This window comes from Cyprinus carpio, chromosome B20 (assembly GCF_018340385.1).
Source record: "Cyprinus carpio isolate SPL01 chromosome B20, ASM1834038v1, whole genome shotgun sequence".
NCBI lineage: Eukaryota > Metazoa > Chordata > Actinopteri > Cypriniformes > Cyprinidae > Cyprinus > Cyprinus carpio.
The window spans coordinates 6,081,050-6,106,806 of record NC_056616.1 but is presented as its reverse complement, the minus strand read 5'-3'; the positions used below and the strand labels follow the sequence as shown (position 1 = coordinate 6,106,806).

The 25,757-nt window shown below is 37.9% G+C and overlaps 1 protein-coding gene across 1 annotated transcript in view; it reads left to right on the top strand.

The window, feature by feature from the left end:
* The window catches only part of LOC109113217 (centrosomal protein of 128 kDa-like), a 158,194-nt gene that overhangs the window by 11,113 nt on the left and 121,324 nt on the right, over positions 1-25,757 (top strand). The window contains exons 6-8 of the mRNA XM_042747132.1: positions 23,168-23,269; positions 23,372-23,443; positions 23,732-23,854. Of these exons, the coding sequence (XP_042603066.1) occupies positions 23,168-23,269; positions 23,372-23,443; positions 23,732-23,854 (297 nt within the window). The remainder of the gene's footprint in view (positions 1-23,167; positions 23,270-23,371; positions 23,444-23,731; positions 23,855-25,757) is intronic.

The window sequence follows — 25,757 nt, the reverse complement described above, 5'->3', positions numbered from 1 at the left end:
CTACAATTATTCTAAAAAAACAAAAAAACAAAACAAAAATATAGCTGCAAGCAGCGATGGCGGGCTCAAGCCATCAGTGCAAACGCCACCCCGGTGGCATCAGGTAAACTGTGCCCAGCGGGCACATGCATTTACAGTAACCCTCTGGCAGTCTGGTTTTATAGGATTCGGCAATTAAAGGGTTAACCCAAACCACCAAGACTGTGAAAGACACACACAAAGAACAATATATAAAACTTTAGTAACACTTTTTAAAAAGGTTTCAGTAATTAGCATTAACTATATTAATTAACATGAACAATAATTATATAGCATGTCAATGTGAGTTAATATTCAAAACTTAAAAAAAAGTTTCATCTGTTAACATTAGTTAATGCACTGTGAACTAAAATCAACAAACATTAATACATTCTGTGAAAATATATTGTTCATGTTAGTTAATGCATTTACTAATGTTAACAAATTAGACTTTATTATAAAGTGTTACTAAAATCTTTATTGATTTCCACCGCGTGCATAATTATTAGGCATGTTGATATTCAGATTTTTTTTTCCTAGCACATTTTACCAATTCCAAACAACATCAATCTTAATAACTACCATTAATTTTGTATTTAATAATTTATGAGTGATATGTAATTGTCCATGAAGGCTGGAAGAGAAAAACTCCTTATATTCAGGTGTGCAGAATTATTAGGCAATGTTCTTTTACAGATGAAATGAATCAAAAAAAAAAGAAAAAAAAAAAGAGTTTTAACTCAGACTGAAATGTCAAAAATTATTAAATCCCCATGAGAAATATTCAAAACTATTGCAATACAGATATTGCAAAAAAAAAAAAAAAAACAACAACAACACAATTACTGATTATTATTAATATTGTTTTTTTTCTGGTGATTAAAGAGATGTTAACTCTCTCTCTCTCTCTCTCTCTCTCTCTCTCTCTCTCTCTCTGTCTCTGTCTCTCTGTCACCCAGCCCCTAAGACTGTCAGAAAAGGATTCACTTTATTAAAGTTTATGAAAAAAGAATGAATGTATATGCATTTTTTCTTTATGCACATAAATGGAACATTTTCAAGTCTTTGAACAGATCTTGAAGTATTTGCTATCCTGTGGTGCCATCGAGTGGACAACATTAGCATTGTGGCCTTCATTTCTGAACAACATTATGAAAGGGGGCAATATTTTTTGAATGATTACAAATATTTAATGATTAGTTTACTGACAATATACCCACATTAAAATCTAATTTACTGATTCTGTATCTTATTTCATGCTTAATCATGAGTTTAATTTTCAATTTACATTTTTAAGCAGTGTTGAATGATTACTATGTGAGTTGTTAAATTTGTTTTTGTTTTTACAATTATAATACATAAACTATATAATGATGAAAAAGTACAACAGTTATTGTTTTCATAATATTTACTATTGACAATTGTAATTTTGTATTGTAATGAAGAAGGTTTTTATGACAACAAAAATGGTCATTACTAAAAATTAAACACTAATATAATTCATAGGTTTTTCTTCTATAGGTTAAGCACCTTTTCGTAAATATGGCTGTTTCCCAATGTTTTGGTTTTTTTTTTTTTTTTAGGATTTACATTTTTAAAAAATTAGCCTACTTCAAACATTTTAAGCAGCTTGAACAAAACCTGATGATATTTATTATAGACCACTGTAACTGTCTATAATCTAAAAAACAAGTTTATTATGAAAATAAAAGTGTGTACACCAGTTAAATTGGACGATAGAGAAATTGCTAACAATAGTAGCTATAATAGTGCATGTTTTAGGTTTATAGGTGTTTAGATGCAGAAATGGACAAATCATATGTAAAATAACATGTCATCGATTTAATTAAATATAGATTAATTCTTGTTAGAGCAAAAAAAAATATATAAATAATAATAATAATAATAATATACATGAATACATACACATACAAAAAAAAAGCAGTCAAGACGAATGATTTTCTGTATTTTTTTATAGATTAAAATTGAAGCAGCTGGAAAATGCGGTCACTTAATATTCAAATCCAGTAGATTCACTTCAGATATATTTCTCAACAGTTTATGTTCACGTGGCTGTTTTCGTTTATATTCGCCAAGCTATTATGTATTTTGAAATAATCTTGTACGTGATTTGTTCGTTCTTGCGACGAAAAGCCAGAATCAGTGTCCTGGAGCTCGAGAGATCGATGTTATTCTGCCCTTGGACAGTCTCGCGCTGTCAAATTGTCTTTTATTTCCACACTTAGCAACAGCTCACAAACACCTGAATTTAGCTCTCGTTGTGTTCTAATGGGTGGATTGTGTGCATTCGTGGTAATATTTTATTTTAAAAAGCTCTTAAAACTATAAAAATGCTTTTATTGTCAGCTCTATGTGAGACCGCACGCGCTGATGCAGCGCTGATTTCTCTCTGGTCTTTCTCACTGTTCTGGCCAGACATCAATTATTAATGAGATCTGACCCGGTAATAATAACATATGTTGGTTTAGCTTGTCAGTGTGAATGAAATGTGTATTTATTTGTTCGTTCTCGCGCCGAAAAGCCATCACCGTGTTCTGGAGCGAGCAATCGATGTGATGTTCAGCCCTTAGACAAAGAAAATCTCACAAGCACTCATAAACACTCATTTTCATCTCTATAATATGTTCTTCTAATTGTTTTGTGTTGATTCGCCGTAGTGTTTTAATGTAAAAGGCTGTAGTTTCTGTATGTAGACTTTTTTCCCTTCAAGTGTTCAGAAGTCTCGCGCTGTCAGACAGGCTGCAGCAAATATTTCATTTTAACAGCTCAAACATCTGAATTTAGCTCTTGGTGTGTTCTAATGGGTGGATTGTGTGCAATCGCCGTAATATTTTATTTTTAAAAGGTCTTAAACAAGAATAAACTCGTTTGTTGTGAGCTCGTGACTCCACACGCTCGTGATCAGAGCGGTGATTTATCTCTCGTCTTTCTCTCCGTTCTCTGGTCAGACATCAATTATTAATGAGCCCTGACCCGGAAATAATCAGATATGTTGGATTAGCTTGTCAGTGTGAATTAAATTTATTCATTTATTAGTATTTTTAACCGATTTAAAAGTGAAACTAAGGGAGACTCCTCCCTCTCAGTCCCGGGAATTGCTCCTGTAGAGGCGCAATTTCTCTCAGACAATGGAAGTTTCAGCACACATACACTCCTCACACAGAGCCAAAAATCCATATTCAAATCAAAATAGCCGTCTTCCTGTTGGTCTTAGCTAATGACTGTAAATTAGAAAGTTGTCCGTCTTAATAAGAACAATATATGTACAGAGTTTGGTGCCTGTAGCTAAAACTAAGCCCCCCACTTTTGACAAAAGGTGGCGCTATAGAGTGCCTCCTCCACACCCTTTTAAGAGCTTTTGCCAGTGTCTAGCTATCATTAATACTGATATGTGTTTTGAGTTTCATGAAATTCTAAGCATGTTATCTGCCTCAAAATCACTGGAAAAATATTCCAGTTTGACATGTTGCCACGGCAACACTATATTAGATATCAATATCCCCTCAACAGTTTTACATCGGCCGTGTTTTGACATTATTCTGATGAAGTTTGAAGCAAATTGAGTAAAAATAAGATGCTGAATTCAAAGCATTTTGAAAATGACACACTTCCAGCTGCCAGTTGGTGGCGCTATAACTTTGACTCCTAATAGTCACATAGATGCGATCGGCATCATACAACGAACAAACCGATGAAGTTTGATTAAAATCAGGAAATGTATGTGGATGTTATTAGATACTTCCTGTTTCTCATTTCTCGCCATAATTTCAACGCCTCGCCACGAGCAAACCGTTCGAGATATCAAAAATCCCCTGGCAATTTTGCATCCCCAATGTCTTGAGATCATGTTGACCAAGTTTGGTGGCAATCGGGTAAAAAACCTATGACAAGTATATCAAATTCCAGAGCGTGTGCTTTTTACATAGCTCTAAATAGCTGACTTCCTGTTGGGCTGAGCCTATGACATGCAATACGAAAGTTGTTCGGCACAATGAGATCTATATGTGTACTGAGTTTCATATGAATATGTGCAAGTATGTGTGAGCTATAGATCAACATTTCTGACTGTGTTCCAGGGGGCGCTGTAGAGCCCCTGTGCCATGCCCGGGTCTCAGCCTCTGCGGCCTCCTAATGGCCACAGATTCTAAGGTGTGTGCAAATTTTCAAGAGTTTTTAAGCATGTTAAGGGCCCCAAAAGCCCCCAAAACTTTGACGAAAAATAAGAATACTAAACCCTAAATAGCCAACTTCCTGTTGGGCGGAGCCTATGATATGCAATACGAAAGTTGTTTGGCTTGATGAGATCTATATGTGTACTGAGTTTCATACTTCTACGTACAAGTATGTATGATATATGGCCCTCCATATTCCAGGGGGCGCTGTAGAGCCCCTGTGCCACGCCCGTGTATCAGTCTCTGCCCGGCCCTAATGGCCGCAGGTTCCAATGTGTGTGCCAATTTTCAAGAGTTTTTGAGCATGTTAAGGGCCCCAAAAGCCCCCGAGACGTTGGAAAAAAATAATAATAATAATAATAATAATAATAAAAAATAATCCTAAGGAAAACAATAGGGCTCTCGCCCTCCAGGCTTGAGCCCTAAAAAACAATGTAATTAAAAGTGCCATCGGCCTGAGTAAATTTTACCATTATAGAATTGTGACTTTTTATAGGTTAGTGATTTAGGAGGTGAAAATACTGTGAAATTACAAATGTTATGGGATTTTAAAGCATAACAACTGAAGGTCTATGAAACGTTAGCCAATAAAGCATTTTTTTTTAAACAATGGCACTTAATGTTTTGAACTAAAATATTATTTCAACCATATAGCCTGTGAACAAACAAAATGCATACTTTTCAATGAAAGAACACTGAGAGTTTGCTTCTGGTGTTTGGATTTGTACTTCAATATAATGAGCTCCAAGTTTAAGAATAGCCAACACAGGTTTTTTTTATTTCTCTCTCTCTTTCTCTCTCTCTCCATTTAACTCTCTATTTAACAGCATTAACTTACAATGAAATACATCTTCCTTCAGGTAGACTGAATGTTTTTCTGTCTTGCTAAATGTTGGGCTCATGATCAGTAAGTTTTATTCGCTCAAATTGATTTAGTTAAATGAAAACTTCCGGACTTTGAAGCTGGGTCAGTTAGCGCGAGTCCCGCGCGCTGTGAAGCGGGAGCAGCTGACAGAGGATTCCGCTTGGTCTTAAAGCCTTCCGAAAACTCTACGTTCACAAATAACAATGATTTTCGTAAAATAATGATTAATTATCAATTGATAATTTGTTATTATTATGGTCTTGTGAAAACAATAATATGGGCTGCGGGAAAATAATGAATAAAAAGAGTAGGGCTGCTGTGAGTGCAGGCATATTTCAGCCCAGTAACATGACAACACCGTTCCTCACAGCCAACAAACAGACCGAATTCAGTTCAGCTGGAGGGGGTTGGGGTAGTTATGTATAGCTTGTGGGCAGGCACGTGCACACATAGACATTAAAGGGTGCTTGAGCACCTGCCTTTTTCTTCCTCAAGAGAAAGTGCCCTTTTTTCTGGGGAGTTTTTTATTTATTTATTTTTTTTATTTATATTGATATGTTTATATTTTTGTGTTTCTGTTTGCGCACAGCTTTCTTGTTCAAAAGAATAAAGAAACTAAATATCTGGTCACGGGGCGGGAAATGTTGAGCTCTGTTGAGTTCCGATGCCTTTCTCCCCTCCGCGTCTCCGTGCAGCACAGCAGTGTAGCACACATTGATCAGCACATCACAGACAGGCAGAGAGCCGCAGAAGTGAACCCTCCCTCCCTGTCCAGTTGTGTTTGTCTTGATGTGGAGGTGAGTGGTGATGAACAACAGACTAAGGCAAATATAGTTTAAAAAAAATGTCTTGCTAACATCCATGACTCAACTACCATGTAATAAGTTAGCCAAAGTTTAGCTAAGACAATATATCATGGGCATACAGGCTAACTTAATGGAGAAACGACAGCTGAATACAGTTAAATGAATTACGTCATCAGAATCGCCACATTGATATGCACATCAGGCGTTAAGTATAATGCACTAATTTGTATACATTTGACACAAGGCGTTGCAGATCAAAAGGGTAAACAAAATAACTAAAGCCTATCACCACAGAACTTCCCCAGTTATTAGTTATTAACTTACATCAAGAGTCTTTTCCCTTGAATTGTGAATTTTGGAAATGTCCTTTCCATTAGAGCAAAAGAAGACATGGAAGCAAAATAGACCAAAATCTCAAAATTGAACAGCACATGAAGTGTCCTGCCTTAAAAAATAACTTCATAATTTTGATCTCCGGCTCCTCATCTAATAACTATCCATTCTATTAGTATGTTGTATGCTGATAGATTTTACCAACCCTCCCTCAAATGTGAAACAAAGTTCTTGTCACCGTCAGTTTGTGTGTGTGTGTGTGTATGTGTGCAGTAATGTAATTATACAACACTGTGAACTGATTATTTTGTAGACATCTGTTGAAAAATGAAACAACATGAAACAATTTGGGTGAGTGTGAGGGAATTCAAATAAATTGGTAAGTCAAGAGTTGTGTTAATATATTTAACATTTTGTTTTGAAAAAATAAATAAAAATCAGAAGTGCCCTTTTTTCCACTTGAGCCCCTGCCCCTCAAAATGTCTGTGCACGTCACTGCTTGTGGGGGTCGAGATAAAGATGTGAATCTCTTGGTCTTTCATATGGACAGTGTCTTATGAGGGTATCAAACTTGCAGAACAGGTTTAGATAGGACTCGTCATTTTGGTTTTAGGGCAACTTTGAAGAAAGGTTTTGATCCACTTCAAATGTTGACTACTGTATAGCGCAATATAGTTTATTAATTATTATAACTTCAGAGGAAGTTGCCTTAACTCAAAAAAAAATAAAATAAATAAATTCGCAAACTGTTGCGTTAATTTTATTTTGTTTCGTCTAAACAAAAATTTTTTTAGACTATGAAATATAAATTCTCACAGAATAGCCTTTTCATAACCATATATTGAACCATCTCTTTGTGTTTTTCTAAATCCCAAACAGAGTCCAGACATCAGTATGATCCGTCTATGATGTTTTATAGGCTTTTTTAGATTTGGGAATATATGCGTTACAGACATGGCAAAAAAAACATTTTGGAGTTTTTGGAGACATTATTATTATTATTATTATTATTATTATTATTATTATTATTATTATTATTATTATTATTATTTATTATTATTATTTTTTGTAGCCTATTTACAGTGCACAAACCAGAAGCAACAATATCTGCAGAGAAGGGTTGGCCATTCTCAAAAAAAAAAAATATCAATTTTATTTTCGTTCACGTACATTCGTTTTTGTGTTTCAGAGGAAAAATCAGTGTTAAGGTATCTCTCCATTACAGACCGTTCTGAAAGAAGAATTTATGCAAACGCATATAAAATGCTTTAAAAACTTTAACAGAGATGTCTAGAGGGTATTTAATAGGTCTGCCTCCCATGTAAGATTTTTCTAGTTACTAATCGTTCATTTGTCATTATTCAACTAATCGCAGGTTTATATTACATTTACATCTATAATCCATAATGAGCCTTAATATATTCCGCGCTCAAGCACATGCATTAAGTTTTGCCCCAAAGCACAGGCAGAAGTAGCCTAATAATTGTAAAAAAAGGAGACATTTTAATTATTTATTAATAAACAAATGTTTTCTTGTCGGCTGCAAGATGAAATTCACAGTGCTGACTCTCTCCACTTGGATGTGCCTTTAAAGAGAAATACAACCTTCACAGATTACATAATGCTTTCGTTCTGAATTGATTCGTTTAAAAGACATTTCAAGCTTTCTGTAGATATATTTATCATGTATGTGGGACACCACAATTTTAAGTTAATTCATTATCAGGAAAAAATTCAAGTGATCTAGAGGGCGCCTGCCTGTCCTGCATGCGCATTAATAATTTTCGCACAAACACTTAAATATGAATAATTATTCACATTTTGCATATGCATTACAATGTAAATTATTTTTTACATGCAATTATCCAAAATAAAACCAAACAAGATTTGTAATGAAGATAAAACAAATGAGAATAAATGCTGCGCGTGCACTCAGCATCACTCATGCCACGCAAATCTTGCACGCAGACATATTACACACCTGCATTTAAATGCGGCTGCAATTTTTTTTTTTTTTTTACTTAAATTCTATGTAAGCAAGTAACGGCGGCTTCCTTTAAAATCACTGAAGTTGTCTATTAATGAAGCTCTTTTTTACATCATTTGAACTTTGGTGATTATAATGAGAGAACTTGAGTTTAATCGTGAGGACGTTTTATTAATCCGTCCATTCTTTAGAATTTCAATGATTTAGCTAAATCGTGCAGGTTTAATTTATTCGTTTCTTGTTTTAATTAGGCCTGAATAATGGGAACGAAATTATACAGTGCCTCACGTTTTATTAAAATAAAGAAAATAATTTATAAAACACGCAACAATTTCTTAATCAGTCTACAGACAAATATATTTTCCCAAGAAGTTGTCTGTCAAAATAAAGGACAGGTAACGAATAACAAAATTGCATGTTGTTTTATTAAAGGAATTTTAAAATATAAATTAAAATATAGGCCTAATATATGAGAATATTGACATTTTGCATATAAATCCATGTAGCCTAGCTCACTAAAATAGGCTTCCACTTTTAATGCTACTATGCAAAGTAAACCACAATTTATTTTGAATAATATAACACATAATTCATATTATATAAATAATACTGCACACCTATTAAATGTGTCAAATCTAAAATATGATTGTAATACTGTGTAGCTTAGAGAAAATATAAGCACAGGCTCAGGCACAGGCTTGACATTTATCCTGCTTGAATTCGTACTAAGAAATGCACATAACTTCATAAGTACCAAACTTTCATCTGTGAACATTAAATATTTTAACTATAGTGTTTTTCTTTCATTTTCCCTGACTGCAGCCGTCAAATGTGACACATCAGCGAGGCAAAGCTGTCATCTATTTGCGAAAATGTGCTTTGATGCGCTTGTTTGAAAACTTGTGATTAAAGCGCCACTCAGCGGTCAAAAGCTGCAAATGCACTTTGCAGACGCCGCGGTCGTCGGTACGAGCGGCGGTAGAAGTAACGTTTTGGATGTCCACCTACTGTATGTCCTCATTTAGTGAGACGACAGAAGCTGAAATCACTGCAAGCGTCACGCACACTTCAGTATGTGTGTAAGGCCTTGTTTACCACGTCTTGATGCCCAATTCTGATTTGTAGCCTATATCCGATTTTTTGGATGTCCGTTTACACGTTAATTCAATTGTAACCCATATACAATAAATAGATTGTATGAACAGTTGTGCTATAGATGATTAAAAAAAAAAATAGAATAGAGTGAGATGCAGGGATGTACTAGGATGGAGGTGGTAACAAATAAATATAAGGATATTGCACATTTTATTGCATAAGTGGGGAACATTTAACTGTTCATGAGGTAGATTGCCTTATCTGATTCATGTGTTTACACTTGCTATACCACCTGAAACATCGCGCATGCGTTGTTCTCATTTACCCCCTCCACAAGTGCAACCTTAAATCTACCCATACCACCAAACCTATCCCTAAACTTACCCGTATCACACCTCAACAGCAGCAAAGGTGTTGTCCATTAACAAAAGCTTTTAATCATTGTATAACATCTGTTAAAATCATTTGTAGATTTTCAAGATCAGAATCAGAATCAGAAAGAGCTTTATTGCCAAGTATGCTTGCGCATACAAGGAATTTGTTTTAGTGACATAAGCTTCCAATACACAGACAACAACACACAGACAAAAAAAAAATTCCAATATTGCAAAATAAATCGAAAAATAAATATATTGTATGAACAGTTGTGCTATAGATGATAATAAAAAAATAAATAGAGTGAGATGCAGGGATGTACTAGGATGGAGGTGGTAACAAATAAATATAAGGATATTGCACATTTTTATTGCATAAGTGGGGATCATTTAACTGTTCATGAGATAGGTTGCCTGGGGGAAGAAACTGTTCTTGTGCCTGGCTGTCCTGGTATTTGCAGCTCTGAAGTGCCAGCCAGATGGCAAAAGTTCAAAAAGGGGGGTGTGAGGGATCCAGAGTGATTTTCTGAGCCCTTTTCCTCACTCTGGATGTATACAGTAATTGAAGGGTGGACAGGAGAGCACCAATAATCCTTTCAGCAGTCTGAACGGTTCTCTGTAGTCTTCTGATGTCTGATTTTGTAGCTGAACCAAACCAGACAGTTATTGAAGTATACAAGACTGACTCAATGACGGCTGAATAGAACTGTTTCAGCAGCTCCTGTGGCAGGTTAAACTTCCTCAGCTGGCGAAGGAAGTACAACCTTTGTTGGGCCTTTTTAACAATGGAGTCAATGTAATTGTCCAACTTCAGGTCCTGAGAGATGGTGGTTCCCTGAATCTGAATGACTCCACTGCCGCCACAGTTCTGTCTATGATGGTGAGTGAGGGGAGTGCAGGGGGGTTTCTCCTGAAGTCAACTATCATCTCCACTCTTTTGAGCATGTTCAACTCCAGGTTGTTAAGACTGCACCAGACAGCCAGCTGCTCAGCCTCTTGTCTGTAAGCAGACTCGTCACCATCCTGGATGAGACCGATGACTGTAGTGTCGTCTGCAAACTTCAGGAGCTTGACAGAGGGGTCTTTAGAGGTGCAGTTATTGGTATACAGGGAGAGAACACATCCTTGAGGGGCACCAGTGTTGGTGGAGCGCTTGTTTGACATGAACTTTCTACAGTCTCACTAGCTGTTGCCTATCTGTCAGAAAGCTGGTGATTAGGGATGTCAACGATTAATCAATGATCGATTAATTGTGGATAAGAGATGCAATCGATTAAAGCTGTCGGTGGTTGGTTAACCCATTTAATGTTGGGCTGGATGCGGCTCATGCGCACTCAACACGTGCGAGCGGCTGTGAGTGATGATGACAGTATATAAACGCATTATCATTCATTCACAATGTACAAATTAAGCTTTTAATGTGATTTAAACTTTAAAAGTACATTAAAATAGAAACAACACAAAAGTTCTTCAACATGGAAAGCAATAGAAATGTAGTAACTAAGTAATTTCCCCAGATAATTGGTTCATATCGTGCACTTTGCAGGGCTGCGGGACACAGGACAGAAAGACTATCTTACAACTTGTTAATTCATTCCTATGATTTATTAATTAGTGGCAACTGTCCATGTTTCATTAATTTTGTTCCCTAAATAACCCATGATTTAACTGAAATAAGGGAACAAATTCATAAACCAAACAAATTCCTAATTTATTAAATCTTTAATTTCCCTTCCCGCATGTTTACCACTGTAAGAGATGCTAAAACAGTGATTAAAAGTAAAAGACAATAAAATAAACCTGCAAAATTAGAGGGTTAGACTCTGTAGGAAAAGAAACAATGCCTAAATGTTATTGAATTTGTGGAAATTCGTGACCAACCGGCAAACCAGAACAAAGCCACGTAAATGAAGGCTATAGGCTCGAACGGCATCCAGAGGCATGGTCACGAGCTAACATTTTCCAGCTAACTAATTATTCCTCTAATAAACAAAGCTTTTATACCACACTTGTCATAATCAGAGCTTATAATTTGTAAATAAATAAATGCTGGATTCAAAACAGCAATTAATAGGTGCTGTGACCGACAATGACAATACGTTTTCCCGGCGCATTCAGTGATGTAACTAAACGGTGACGCCACAACAAGCATCGTTCACAAGTTTCTGCATTTTTTTTAAATATATTAAATTTATCTGACTTAAATAGAAGTGTGGCGGCGCTCCATAAGTTCACGGAAAGAAAAAGGATGACAATGCGCATTCTGTTTGTTTGCTTTATTTTGCAAGAGCACAAATCTTCTGTTTTTTTTTTTTTTTTTTTTTTTTTTTTTTTTTGTGAGTGTGCACAAATGAAAGTAAACACTTTTGCAGAAAAGGTTTGTTGTTTTTATTTTTTTATGTCTCAGCTGTTTCGATTGCGCCGGAGCCTGGCACACACGTATTCCAGCAATTCAAACTTACATCGCAGTCTGTTCATTATCAAAATAAAATAGTCAACTAAACATTTAAAAGGTTACACTGGTCAGTTTAAATAGACCGCAGTACACTGGTCTACTCTGCTGTTATGCCAAGGATGTTTTTTTCTCATGGGAAGAGGATGATCTTTTCCGTCTATATGCGAACACCAGAACCATTCACAAACCCTCCCGTGAATCACATGACCTTTACCATTGCTCAATGCATCCTGGGTAATGAAGTCAATTCACAAATCAAAATGACACAATGTTTTAACCACATATATGTATCTGTAACATGAACTGTTAATCTAAATGTTGTGTATTAAATGTTAACTTACTAAATTTTTACTTATCAATCTTAACCTTCGTAACTATTATTTTAAATAGTTTTCTAACAACCTTTTCTCAACATCCTCCCCCCCATAAACCACAGTTTATATGATTTCCAAAGGATACAAAAGCTGGATGGGTCTCCGCAGAACAGTACCTGAACTTGTGTGAACTGCACATGACCTCACAAGGCCATCACAACCTGGAAACAGTTCCTCAGTTCTTCCTAGCCTCCAGCTCTGTCTTGGGGTATTATCTTCTCCGATGAGAGCAACATCTCCGACTTTCAGCAAAGAAGATTGTGGGGTGTCACAGCGATGAGCCGACTTCAGATTCAGCAAATACTCTCTCCGCCATCGGTTCCAGATGTTATTCATAAGTCTTTGCCTGTAACGCCACCTTCTGTTCATCTCCTCCTTGTTCGCTGTTGGATGGTTAGTCTCAACTGCACATGGCTTAGGAGGCAAGCAGGTCAGTCTCTGACCCACCAAGAAATGAGCAGGTGTCAGTGGCTCTGGCTCATCCACCTCATTGTGCACATAAGTGAGCGGCCTCGAGTTTATTATGGCTTCAGCTTCAGTCAGAATGGTGCACATTTCTTCAAAGTTGAGTTTAGCTCTGCCTAGCACCTTTCTGAGAATAACCTTGACTGACCTAACCAGCCGCTCCCAGAATCCGCCCCACCAGGCTGCTCTTTCAGCGATGAACCGCCAGGTGATGCCTTTCTCTGAGAAGAACTCCTGTAGCCGTGGATCTTTAATGCCTTTCCAGAGCTCCTTCAAATCTTGATCAGCTCTCTTGAACGTCTTGGCATTATCTGAATAAATCACCTTGCATAATCCTCTTCTTGAGATGAATCTTTTCAACGCTAACAGGAAGTTCTCTGTGGACATATCTGAGACCAGCTCTAAGTGCACTGCTCTTGTTACAGCGCAAGTAAACAGTGCTATATACGCCTTTGTCATAACGTTCTGTGTCTTGACATAGAGTGGCCCTGCGAAGTCCACACCAGTGATCTCAAATGGCGGTGACTCTGTTATCCTATCTCTTGGCAGTGGCGCGGTAGTCTGCTGTCCAGCCTTTGCTTTAAATTTCTTGCAGATTACACATCTGGACACAATTTTCTTCACTACCTGTCGTGCCCTCAAAATCCAATACTTCTCTCTTGTCTGTACTAAAGTGTCTCGTACACCTGCGTGCATTATCTTCTCATGTTCATACTGCACCAACCATTTCTGTGTATCGGTGATTGTTGGGCAAAATCCATGGGTGCTTTTCTCTGTAAGAGAGATCAGAATGCTGGAGCCTTCGTCCCACACTGAGCAGCTCATCCTCGTCCAGAAATGGTTTTAGCTCTCGGATTCTGGAGTCAGTGTTCGGACATTTCCCTGCTTTCAGCAGATCAATTTCAGAGCTGAAACTCTGGTTCTGAATCACCTTTATCCAGTTTTTATTTGCTTCATTCAGCTCTTCTGCCGTCAGTTCACCACTGATGTTTATGCTTGAGCGGGTGTTGGTGATAAACCTCTTTATCCAGGCTGTTACCCGGAGCACTGTTTTTAGTTTGCTGTACTTCTCCAGACATAAAACAGGGCTTAAGAAGTCTTGGTCTTGCTTAACAAGCTGTACAGCAATCTGGTATTTGGATCTGAGTTCAGACTTTACCTCATCCTCTTGAACATCTTCCTGAGTGCTCTCTAACTGATCAGTTGACATCAGAACACAAGGACCATTCCACCACAATGTGCTCTGCTTCAGGTCATGCACAGTTAGACCTCTGGTGGGAAGATCAGCTGGATTTATTTTCCCTTTGCAGTGAGACCATGACTGTGGATCAGTTAGAGACTGGATTTCCATGACTCTATTTGCTACAAACTGTTTCCACTTATGAGCAGAACCACAAATCCAATGCAGCACTATCATTGAGTCTGTCCATAGTCTGAGTTGCGTCTTGTCTAGTTGCAATTTCTCGTCCCACTTGATCCCTCTCTCCCACATCTCTTGGAACAAGCACTTAATCCTGATGGTGAAAGGAGTCAGGAATCCTAAAGGGTCAAAAATACGAGCAGAAGACTGCAGAACACTTCGTTTTGTGTTTTCTCTTTCTTTCAGAATATCAAGCAGCCCCCTGAGGTCGAACACAAAGTCATCAGTGGCTGGTCTCCACACCATACCCAGCACCTTCAGCACAGACACGTGTGACTCTGGATGCACAGCACAATCCATCAAGCCTTGCTGCCATTTTTCTTTGAGCTCAGGAGAGTTTGTCATCCATTTACATAGCTCCATGCCTGCAGCAGACATAATGTTCCTGGCTGTTGTCGTCACTGTATGTGCCTCTGTCACCCCACTTGCACTTGAAATGAAATCATCTACGTAGAGTGAGGAGCTGAGGGCTTCTACCACTTGCGGGTGTTCAAGCTCGTACTGTCTTAAATGCTTCCTTATGGTGGCTGCAAGTAAGAATGGGCTTGACGAAGCTCCAAACACCACTCTCGTCATTCTGAGCAAGCGCAGCGTCACATCCTTCTCCTCTGTTGGTGGTCCAGTGAACCACAGAAATCTTACAGCGTCCCGATCTCTTTCTGAGAGTGATATCTGCAGAAATGCTTTCTTGATATCTGCCATATATGCAATTTCATGCAGTCTGAATTTTATCAAAATACTCATCAGATCGGGATTCAGATTGGGACCTGTTAAAAGACAGTCATTTAGTGAGGGACTTCTGTCTTCGTGGGATGACGCATCAAACACAAACCCGCAGTTTCGTTGTTGCCTTATCCTCTCTCAATACAGCGTGATGAGGTAAGTAATATATCTGACTGCCTGGTGGTGATGCATGCTCCCTTGGCACATCCTCAGCCATTCCTTGGTTTAAGTAGTCCTCCACAACTTCATTGTATGTGCTGTAGAGTGTGACATCCTTGCTTAGTTTCCTTTTCAAATTCTCCAATCTTTTTTTTGCGATGCGGTAATTGTCTTGAAGTGGAGGATGATGTTGTCGCCATGGCAACTCCACTTGGTAACGCCCATCCTTGAAGATGGAGGTTTCCTCGAACCGCTGCAACCCTTCTACAGTACATCCTCTGGGCTCTCAGATTTCTCATTTATGATGCCCAGGGACTCAAGCTCCCAGAATGCATGCAGCTGTTTATCAATCTGTGCATCCTCGCTGAGCTGAATATGCATGCAGGATGTCTCTATCATGCTGGACACTGCTACTGGGCCTTGCACTGCCCATCCGAAAATGCTCTCCAGTCCCACTAGGCTCTTTGTCAGTCTCTCTACTCTGCCTGATACTATCTGCCAGTAATAATCAGAGCCGATTAGCACAGCAAGCTCAGGTTTATCATCTCCAGCACAATCTGCTAGTTGAAGACCTCTGGTTTTCATTTCCATTTGTATATGTTCACCAGGCACTTTCATCAGCGCTGTGCACACTTTGGGGGTGACAACTGCCTCGATTTCAATTCCCTGCCGATTATCCCATACATTCTCCAAACTGAGCTTCACTATGTTGCGACTCACCGTTGTTGGAGCAGAGGAGCCAAATGTGTGAAGAGTAAGTGTCCCTTGTCTAGTAACAGGTAGCTGCAGCGCCTTCACCACATTCTCATGCACAAAATTCCCCTGACTGCCTCCATCTAACAAGCAGCGGACCATCTTCCTGCTGGTGGGTCCTACGACCCATGCTTTGGCAGTTTGTAGCAGCACAGTGTTCTCAATGTCAGGTTTGCTTTTTTCTGCTTGGGGAATTACTGAGGAAATAACAGTGTCAATGTTGGCAGCTGCAGCAGGTGGAGATGTTTCAATTTTCTCACAAATGGCTGCATGATGGCTGCCTCCACATGTGGCACATGACCTGCACTTTGACCTGCAAAACCTGGCGATGTGTTTGGTCCCCAGACACACAAAGCACCTGCCAAGCCTCTTCAGTTTTTCCTTACGTGCTGACACCGGGTGGTCTGGACATTTTTCAGATTTGTGTTCAGTGCTATCACAGAACAGACAGTTTTGCGTTTTCCGGTCAGCAATGTGTAGTGCAGCTGCAGATGGCATGCTTGGTTTCTTTGATTTCACATCATTGGCTGAATATGATTTGCTGCATGTTTTGTTAGCAGACTGGTTTTCTCTCTGGTTGTATGATTTCATCATTTGTAAAGTTCTCTCTCGGCTCTGAACCTCTTTCTGCAGGAACTTCAACACATTAGGCACATTCCATTCATCATCATCCCCTCTGTGACGGCTGTATTCAAGAGCCATGTCGTCTGGCATCATCTGGAGTAATATTGGGCACAACATACTGCCATAGGTGTCCGATACCACTCCCAATGACTCTAGGCTTGTAATTTGAATTTCACAGTCATCATATAACTGCCTTAATGCCACTGACATCAGAGGATTTCTTTACAGGAGTGAGATTCAGAAGCTTTGACATGTGAGCATTTACAATGAGATCTTTCCTTCCAAATCTGCTTTGGAGAATATCAACTGCAGCATCATAGTTACTGTCTGTCAGTGTGAGTCCTGCTACTGCCCTTGCAGCTGTTCCAGTAAGATAAGTTTTCAGGGTAGGTAAACTTTTCTTTTTTGCAAAGTGCACTGTTGCTATGAATAGCAGTCTCATACTGGCTCCAAAATTCCTGCCATACACTAACATCTCCGCTACACCTCTCAATTTGTAGCTTGGGCAGTCTTACTGTCGGTTTATTTTCGCTAACGTTACCATCACTTGACTGAGCAGGCCGTGGGTTACTCACAGTTTCATTTTCTCGAATCACTCGGTGAGCTCGCGCTTTCATCTCGATGACACGGTCTCTGTATTCCTCTGCGAGTTCAATCTCCGCCTCCACGTCCTCCAGCGAAGTGTGTTTCTCCACTATGCTGTCCAGCTCGCGCAAACTGTCCTCCTTTGCTGACAACACGGCTAACATGTCCCGCACACGATCGATATCCTTGTCTTCCTTTAATAATTCAATGTCGATCTGGTTCAGCAGTCTCGTTGTGGAACTCCGTATCGTCCGACGCTTTTTTTTGGACCGTTCATATTGTTCCACACCGGTCGGTCGCTCTTCGTCACTCATAGTCTTCTGATTCCCAGGTTTTGGCACCAAAAATTGTTGTACATTTATCGTCTTAGAAACTAAGAATAACGAAGTGAGACGTTGCTTCGTTTCATATGTTTAATGGAAAAAAAAAGGAAGCAAAAGTAAAAATACAGCGTGTGCTTGTTCAGCAAATCGTTCCCAAGATGGCCGTTGTAGCATTCACCAGAACCATTCACAAACCCTCCCGTGAATCACATGACCTTTACCATTGCTCAATGCATCCTGGGTAATGAAGTCAATTCACAAATCAAAATGACACAATGTTTTTAACCACATATATGTATCTGTAACATGAACTGTTAATCTAAATGTTGTGTATTAAATGTTAACTTACTAAATTTTAACTTATCAATCTTAACCTTTGTAACTATTATTTTAAATAGTTTTCTAACAACCTTTTCTCAACACACAGTATGCTATCCGATCCAATCAGAATGCAGCGCACCTAAGTGGAGCGCGAGAACAGAACAGACTGGGCATATGCCTAACTCCAGGTTCACACACTCTGTCTGTGATGCGTATTTTTTCCACGCCCATGTTAATGGATCAGAACGTTCACACTGCACGCGGTAAAAGATGAACAGAAAAGGTTAGAAATCGAAAGGTGCGAAAAGAATGAATATCTAGCGCATGAGCATAGAAAGAGTTGTGAGTGAGTGAGTGAGATAGAGGAGACATGTTTTAATTGAGCGCATTCTCTCTGGACGACAGCAGCGTGTATCTGAGCACGCGCGTCTGGTTTTGTGACAAAGCAAAGGCGAGCAGAGAGATTCGTGCTCGCGCATTATTTTAATGTGCTTTCGCGTTACAATAATGCGCTCTCGCTGCTGCTTCTGCACCGCATACACATACTGTATACGCACTGCAGATGGAGTACGTGTAAACCTGTATAATGTATAACAAATCTATTTCAACACCTGAGGCACCGCTACAATGAGCTCTATGACCAATGCATGGCAAAAAAAACAAAAAAACAAAAAAATGTATTTTTTTGCCATATGTCTAGACATTTTGTTTGACATCTTTACTTAGTGATTATTTTGACTTATGTCTGTTCTAGAGGCATGTTACAACTTTTTGATAAAGCTCTCATTGGTTTTCTTTTGGAAATATGTTTCAAATTTATACTGAATGCATTTATGACTGTGAAGCATGTCTGTGTGTGTCAAAATTGTGATTAAAATCGAAATCGCAAAATTGATCAAAAAATCGTGATCAGCCCTAATTTGTAGGCATTTTAATTTATCCTGACTTGCCAAATGTTAATTATTAGGTAATGTTTAATACATTTATTAGTAAGCATTAACAAGCACATTATTTAACATTTCTAGATATGTGAATATATATTAACTAATGATCTGTTAAGCATTACATAATGTTTGTTAATGAAAGTTATTATAAATCTATCTTACCGGTTAGGGTCTTCTGCTAGTTATCTAAGCTGATAAATAACAGATTGGAGATTGGAGATTGGGAAATAATAGCAGATTTGTCTTATTTTAAATTGATACTAAAAACTGAGTTGAAAAGTTTACTTTGTACTTTTACTATGGTAAAATAAATATTCAGCATTATCTTCAAAAGATTTTTGAATTTGAGCACATTTTTTCTCTATATAGTGTTGATATGGCAACTAGTAAATGCTGTAAATTTGGTTATGCTAGTATGTGTGGAAATATTTAAACCACATGTGTTACAACTAACACTGGATAAGTTTGTGCCCCGCGCTCATCTATCCTCCTGAGACCCAAAAAAAATAAATAAAATTAAGTTATGTGAATTTAGTACTTTTTCATGTCATTACATTATTTAGCAGTGATTCTTAATTCCAGTCGTGGGGGCCCCCTGCTCTGCACATTTTGCATGTCTCCCTTATTTAACACACCTGTTTTGAGATCATCAGCTCATTAGTTCAATTCATAGATCTCTCTCCTAATGAGCTGATGATCTCAAATCAGGTGTGTTTAAAAAGGGAGATGTGCAAAATGTGCAGAGTGGGGGGCCCCCAGGACTGGAATGGAGAGCTGATGTAGAGTATAAGAAAAAAAAAGGAAAAATAACAATAATGATATAACACCAAGACTCATTTAAAAAAAATAATAAAAAAACATGAATGAACATGCAAAGGCAAAAACAGTTTTGCTTTATGCAGTATTTGTGTTAAATGGCCATAAGAGGCTTTTTCCATTGTGTACAATGTATCTATACACTGTCTAATTTGCATATTAATGTGTGCTTGGGGCAGCATGTAATGATAAAAAAAGAAGTGTAATAATGGGAGTAATAATTGGCAAGACTTTCATAATACTATCTAATATTTCATAGGAATATTGAAATATAATTATTTTTTTCTATTCATTTGTTGTGTCTTATAAAATGCATAATAAACATGCTTTTAGTCCTGGTGTCCTCTACAGTGGACATGTATGAAATCGATGACCTGTTTCATAACCAAAAGTCATATTTTGATTTAAAACCCCATAACATTTTCCTGAGATGTTGATTTGTGACCAACAGTTTATGATTAACACTTTTTTAATTGGTATTTTTTAAGTGTTATTTTATTTATATTATGATTTTTACGTTTGATTGTTAAATTTGTTTAATAAATTTTTATAGGCCGTGGAAAGGGAGTGGTCATGGTGAAACTTCCAAACATTTGGTATATCTGAAAAGCCCTGAATGTGCTCTGTACAGGACATCCACACTTATAACTGGCATGTATGGTCTCTGAGAAATCAACTACAATATATTGTCCACTGCAGAGAACTATTCCTCGGTCCCAGGATAGTTTTCTATTTTACTACAGTAGTTATTATCAATATTAGTAATTTTGAGTGCAGTTTCTTTTGAAATGTTTTATCTAGTAATAATTAGTGGTGGGCATAGATTAATTTTTTAAATCTAGATTAATCTCACTGTAATCTTGGAATTAATCTAGATTAATCTAGATTAAAATGGCTCATTTGAATTCTGCCGAAGGCATTCAAATTATGTTCAATAAGATGTGCTTGTTAGTACTGATAGAGCCGTGCTGCACTCAAACATAGTAGTTTGACGACGACTCTTCCCCTGCTCTACATCAGTGCTTGGCCTGGCATCTTCCGCATTAGCTAAGGGATGCTTTGCATTTAGGTGGTACTTGAGACTGGAAGAACTCCTACAGTAAACTAATTTCGCATTGCACAAGTTGCAAACAACCTTATGCCTGTTTCACACATACTCCGTTTCACACATACTCCGTCTGCAGTGCGTATGCCTTGCATTTTTTTTCTTTTTTTTTTTACGCACCCATGTTAATGGATTCCAGCGTTCACGCGGTTGTGGTCCGTCAGTGCGTTCCAGGAGCGGTGCGTCTGCAGCAGTGTAGCGATCGTTTACGTACCAAATCTATTTTTGCTGTGCTGCATGCGCTGAATTAAAATGACAGCGCATTGTTCGCGGTAAAAATTAACATGGATTGACACGGAATGCAGTCATTTCACAATAAATGAATACTAATTAAAGGCTTCTGTGTTATGTTTTTAACACATGGGTTTTTGGCTAGGTTTAAAACAAGAAAAAGAGCACCTTTAGATAAACGAGGCAACATGATATAGGCCTATGCACTTTAATGGAAGCAGAAAAACAAAGTTCATTAAGAACCGTGCGATTGCTTGTAATAAAGATTTAAATGCAAAAGGCACGAGAGTCGACTGTTTCTGTCAGTGGTGCTTTAATTTTAAATATTTGCGATATCCCAACAAGAAAAGTAGGCTAATTGTTGTTTAAATGTTTTGCCGCTTGCTTGAGCAGATTATTATACAAACCTAGAAGTCAAATGCATGAATAATATGTTGTTTATATTTATTAAGTTTTAACTAATATCTATGATTATGAAAGATTGTTACTGTTCTGTGATAAGAGTCATATTTATTTATTTTTTTTTACATGGTTTGAAATAGAATAATGAACAAATGTTATGTTTGTGGACTAAACAGCCGCGGATCAGTAGACTGCAAACGCGTCCTGTGTGAAAGCACAATGAGTCCGTGCTGCTTCTGCACCACATACGTAACGCACACGGACTGCATACGCACTGCAGAAGGAGTATTTGTGAAACGGACGTGAGTCTTGTCGAGGTTTTTTTTGGGAAGCTTGGTAATTTCACAGTAGGCATACACACAAGTCCGAAGACTCGTTCTCGCCCCCTACAGTGCAATTCGTCTAGGTATACATCCGCGCTAAACTATCACGGTGAAAGTCATCATAGCTTGCGTAGTATAGACCCAGCTCCCAACCCAACTTTGAGAATAGATTAACGGCGATATTTTTTTTATCGCCCGATAAGAGTCTCACGTTAACGCAGCACGTTAACTCCGATAACGGCCCACCACTAGTAATAATGAATGTAAATGTCATGAAAAAGTTATGGAAGATCATTAGTGAGAATATGTGGGGAACCTTCTGCACATTATATAACATTTTACTTAAAAACAAAACAGTGATACATTATAAATATGGTTGTTGAAGCCATGTTTGTAGCTGGCCAATTAGAAATGTTTAGCATTATATGAATTGTTGTCCTGCAAGTGTTTCATTTATTAGTAACTGTCAAGGTGTAACTTTGTAACATGATAAAAAAAAAGCTTAATATTGTTCTTATATTTGAAAACGTGTTTAGTCATGACTAAATTTATAAAATAACAGTCTTCTGTAAATATACATGCAGTAGGAGCACACATCAGTTGAATTCTATGGTCATTGTGGCAAGTTGCAGCTGCAGACAACTGTCATGAACATTTCAAAACTAAACTGTTTCCACCAAAATAAAGGAATCATGGTTTGCAGAGTACCCTATTCATTGCTTGGTGTCTGAATATTAAAAACACCCTGCTGATATAAACATTATAGCAGCCAGGCATTACACTGTACGGGTTGCCACATTTCAGTGTTGTACAATATGTACCATATTACTGGCCAGCCTAAATCTAGTTTTCAGTCACACAAGATCCATGCCAGGATAACAGTGTCTGGGAGCCTGAGTGAATGTTGACCTTTTTCCTCAGTCCACAAATGGCTTCATCAGATACAATATTTTTTGACAGCTTGGCTGCTGTCTTATTGTTATGTCAGCATGATGACTTAATAATCACACATCACTTTTTTTATTCTGTATGTGTATTTTATATGTATTACAGTTCATGCTGTGATTTGTAAATTGTGTACATGTATATGTGCATATTCATATGTGTAAACTTTTAACCATAATCTTGCTTTGCCTTTATGTATAGCCCTGTGTTTTCATTTGTATTAGTCGGTTATCATTGACACATTGTGTGGTTTGTGTGAATAATCTAGCGCTCTCCTGCATGTTTGTTTTATTGTTGATAAAGATTGTTACTTTAGAAAACTCTGGTGTCTGGCTTGCTTCCACATTGCTACAAAGCTAGCAGTGCCTTAGCAACCAACCAGAGCACCTGAGCAACCTCAAAAATAATGTTCTACCAACTACTCAAAACTATTTACTAACGCCATAGCAACACTATGGCAAACACCCACAACAACCCAGCACAAGCAAGAACCACTTATATTAAAATCTAATTCCCTGTGTTTCTCAGATTCACTCATTGCATCAGTCCCTCAGAGACCTGCAGAGTGATCAGTTTCGGATTGGTGATGACATTGATAGAGAGATCAGGAGAAGAAACAGGTACTTTAATGTTTCAAACTGTCAAAAGCTTCTTGTTTATTGCTGATAATAAATAGCTTGTGTGAAACTGCACACATACACATTATGTTTTGTTTTTTTTTCCCATCAAAAGACTGATATAGAAACCAAGAAGACACTGGAGAATCTTGCAGGCCACATAAAGCCATCACAGAAAGAAGAGCCCGTAAGTGCTGCTAATGTTACTGTATATAGCATGTTGTGTTCACTTTTATTTCTTTTAGCTGCTTGCTGTCTGTGACCAGTTTTCTTGCTTCCTGTAGTAATGAAATTATTGTGCTGGGCTTAAATTTTGACATCTCTTTTGTCTTGCTGTAAGTAGAATACAGTTTCTAAGGAGACCTGTTGTACAGAACATGATATACGGAATAACAGCACCTTGCTCCAGCTGAGCGATTTAATGAAGGCCCAATAGCAGAATAGAGTCACTTTTGACCTGTGTTGTGTGTCTTAGGTTTCGTTAAGGGTGGAGAGACGTCTACAGGAGATCGAGGATGAGATGCGCATGGGGCGGCAGGTACTTTCTGAAAGACATCACAGAGAGAAGCCAAAAAGCATGTCTGGTGAACTGCAGGAGGTAGAATATACTATAAATAAACTATTTATTTGCTAATATTTTAAAGGGGTCATGCCATTACAGATCATTACATTACAGACATTAAAATTCTGAGTTGAAAGTAGTTGATGTACCTTGTAAATATACTGTAACATCGGGGAAGTCGTGGCCTAGTGCTTAGAGAGTTTGACTCCTAATCCTAAGGTTGTGGGTTCAAGTCTCAGGCCGGCAATACCACGACTGAGGTGCCCTTGAGCAGGTTGTGGGTTCAAGTCTGATGCCGGGGATACGAAGAATGAATTGCTGCCCACTGCTTCGGGTGTGTGTTCACTGTGTGTGTGTTCGCTGCTGTGTGTGTGCACTTTGGATGGGTTAAATGCACGAATTCTGAGTATGGGTCACCATATGTCACGTCACTTGTTAACTTCAGAACTTAGAGTCCAAAAGGACCATTTACGTAGAACCTGTCACTCTTCAAGTCTTTGCGAAAATAACAAACAAAAAAAACTCATTGTTTAATATTAATCGGCGGCTGAAGTTTATCTAGGGACATTGATCATTGTAGTGACCCCCCCCCCATTTCAGCATGAATTGTTTTGTAAACAGTTTGTTTTGAAGGATGGTTTTGTGAACCCCATGTCGTAATGGAGTAAAGCACTTTTCATTTCATCAAGCATTATGTCAAAATACAGACTGTTATTTGAAGTTTAGATAAATGGTTTTAGTTTAGAAAACTTAATTACGACCAATCCAAAATAAGGGAAAATCAGGTAAAAAAGAATAATAATAATTTTATATATATATATGTATATTTACACACACACACACACACACACACACACACACACACACACACACACACACACACACACACACACACGATATGGTCTCTTGAGGATGGATTTTTGTTGCAACATTCACTTTCTGTCATTTGTCTCTGCATTTCAGCTTAATGTGTTATCAGGGAGAAATAATTGTTAAAAACAGTGATCTGACAGTAACTTTAGAGCAGGTTCATGCTGTGCACCTACCAGCAGGGTGCAGTATCTGCCTGTGTTTGCCATCCATTAACAATTGCCCTGTTAATCTGAGAGGTGACTGATGAATGGAGTCTAATTTGCATCTTCTCTCCATTGCAGTTTGCTAATGAAAAAGCAGTGTGCCTTAGGCCTAGAGAAATAATGCATTTGTTGCGAAATTACGAGAAACAAACAAGACAAGCAAATCAAATCAGGACAGATAAACACTTAGTCACCAAAGATCTGTTAAGAAAAACATTGTGCTGCTCTTTTACACACCCATACACAACCAAGACCGCTGTAAGAGCAATAAATAATGTCACTGCAGCATTTAACAAAGTGATTTTAGACTAAGGAATGCTTCCTTCAAACTCATACCTAACATAAAGACAATGAAACAAGGGCATCAGTTGCATTGTTTGTGGCTGGGTGGCACCTTAATGTGATATTATTTGAGTTGTGGTCTGTCTATGATAAAATGAATCATATTAATTATGTTTCCCCTTTTATAATTATGCATCTCACTTATAGTTTGTCATTCTGATGATAAACAGCATTCCAGCTGTTCCTTCCAAAACACATTCAGCAAATTCATTTTCTGCTCCATATGCATGCTGGAATCACACATACTGGGTTTTCGCATTAAATGGTAATGGCATGTGGCACATAATATATGTTAGTTACCATTACAACTTAAAGGGTTTTACTTTAAAATCTGACAAAGTGAATTAAATGTACTCCGGTATAAGTTTGCCCAGTTGTTTTTCAAACTCAACTAGTACATTTCATATAAATGCAATCAGTGGTCTACTGAATACTAATAAGTGGTGCTTTTTAAGGCAAGCATGATAATTAAAACTGCTTATACAAAGGGTTATGGGTTTGAAACAAACCCTGTGGCTTTT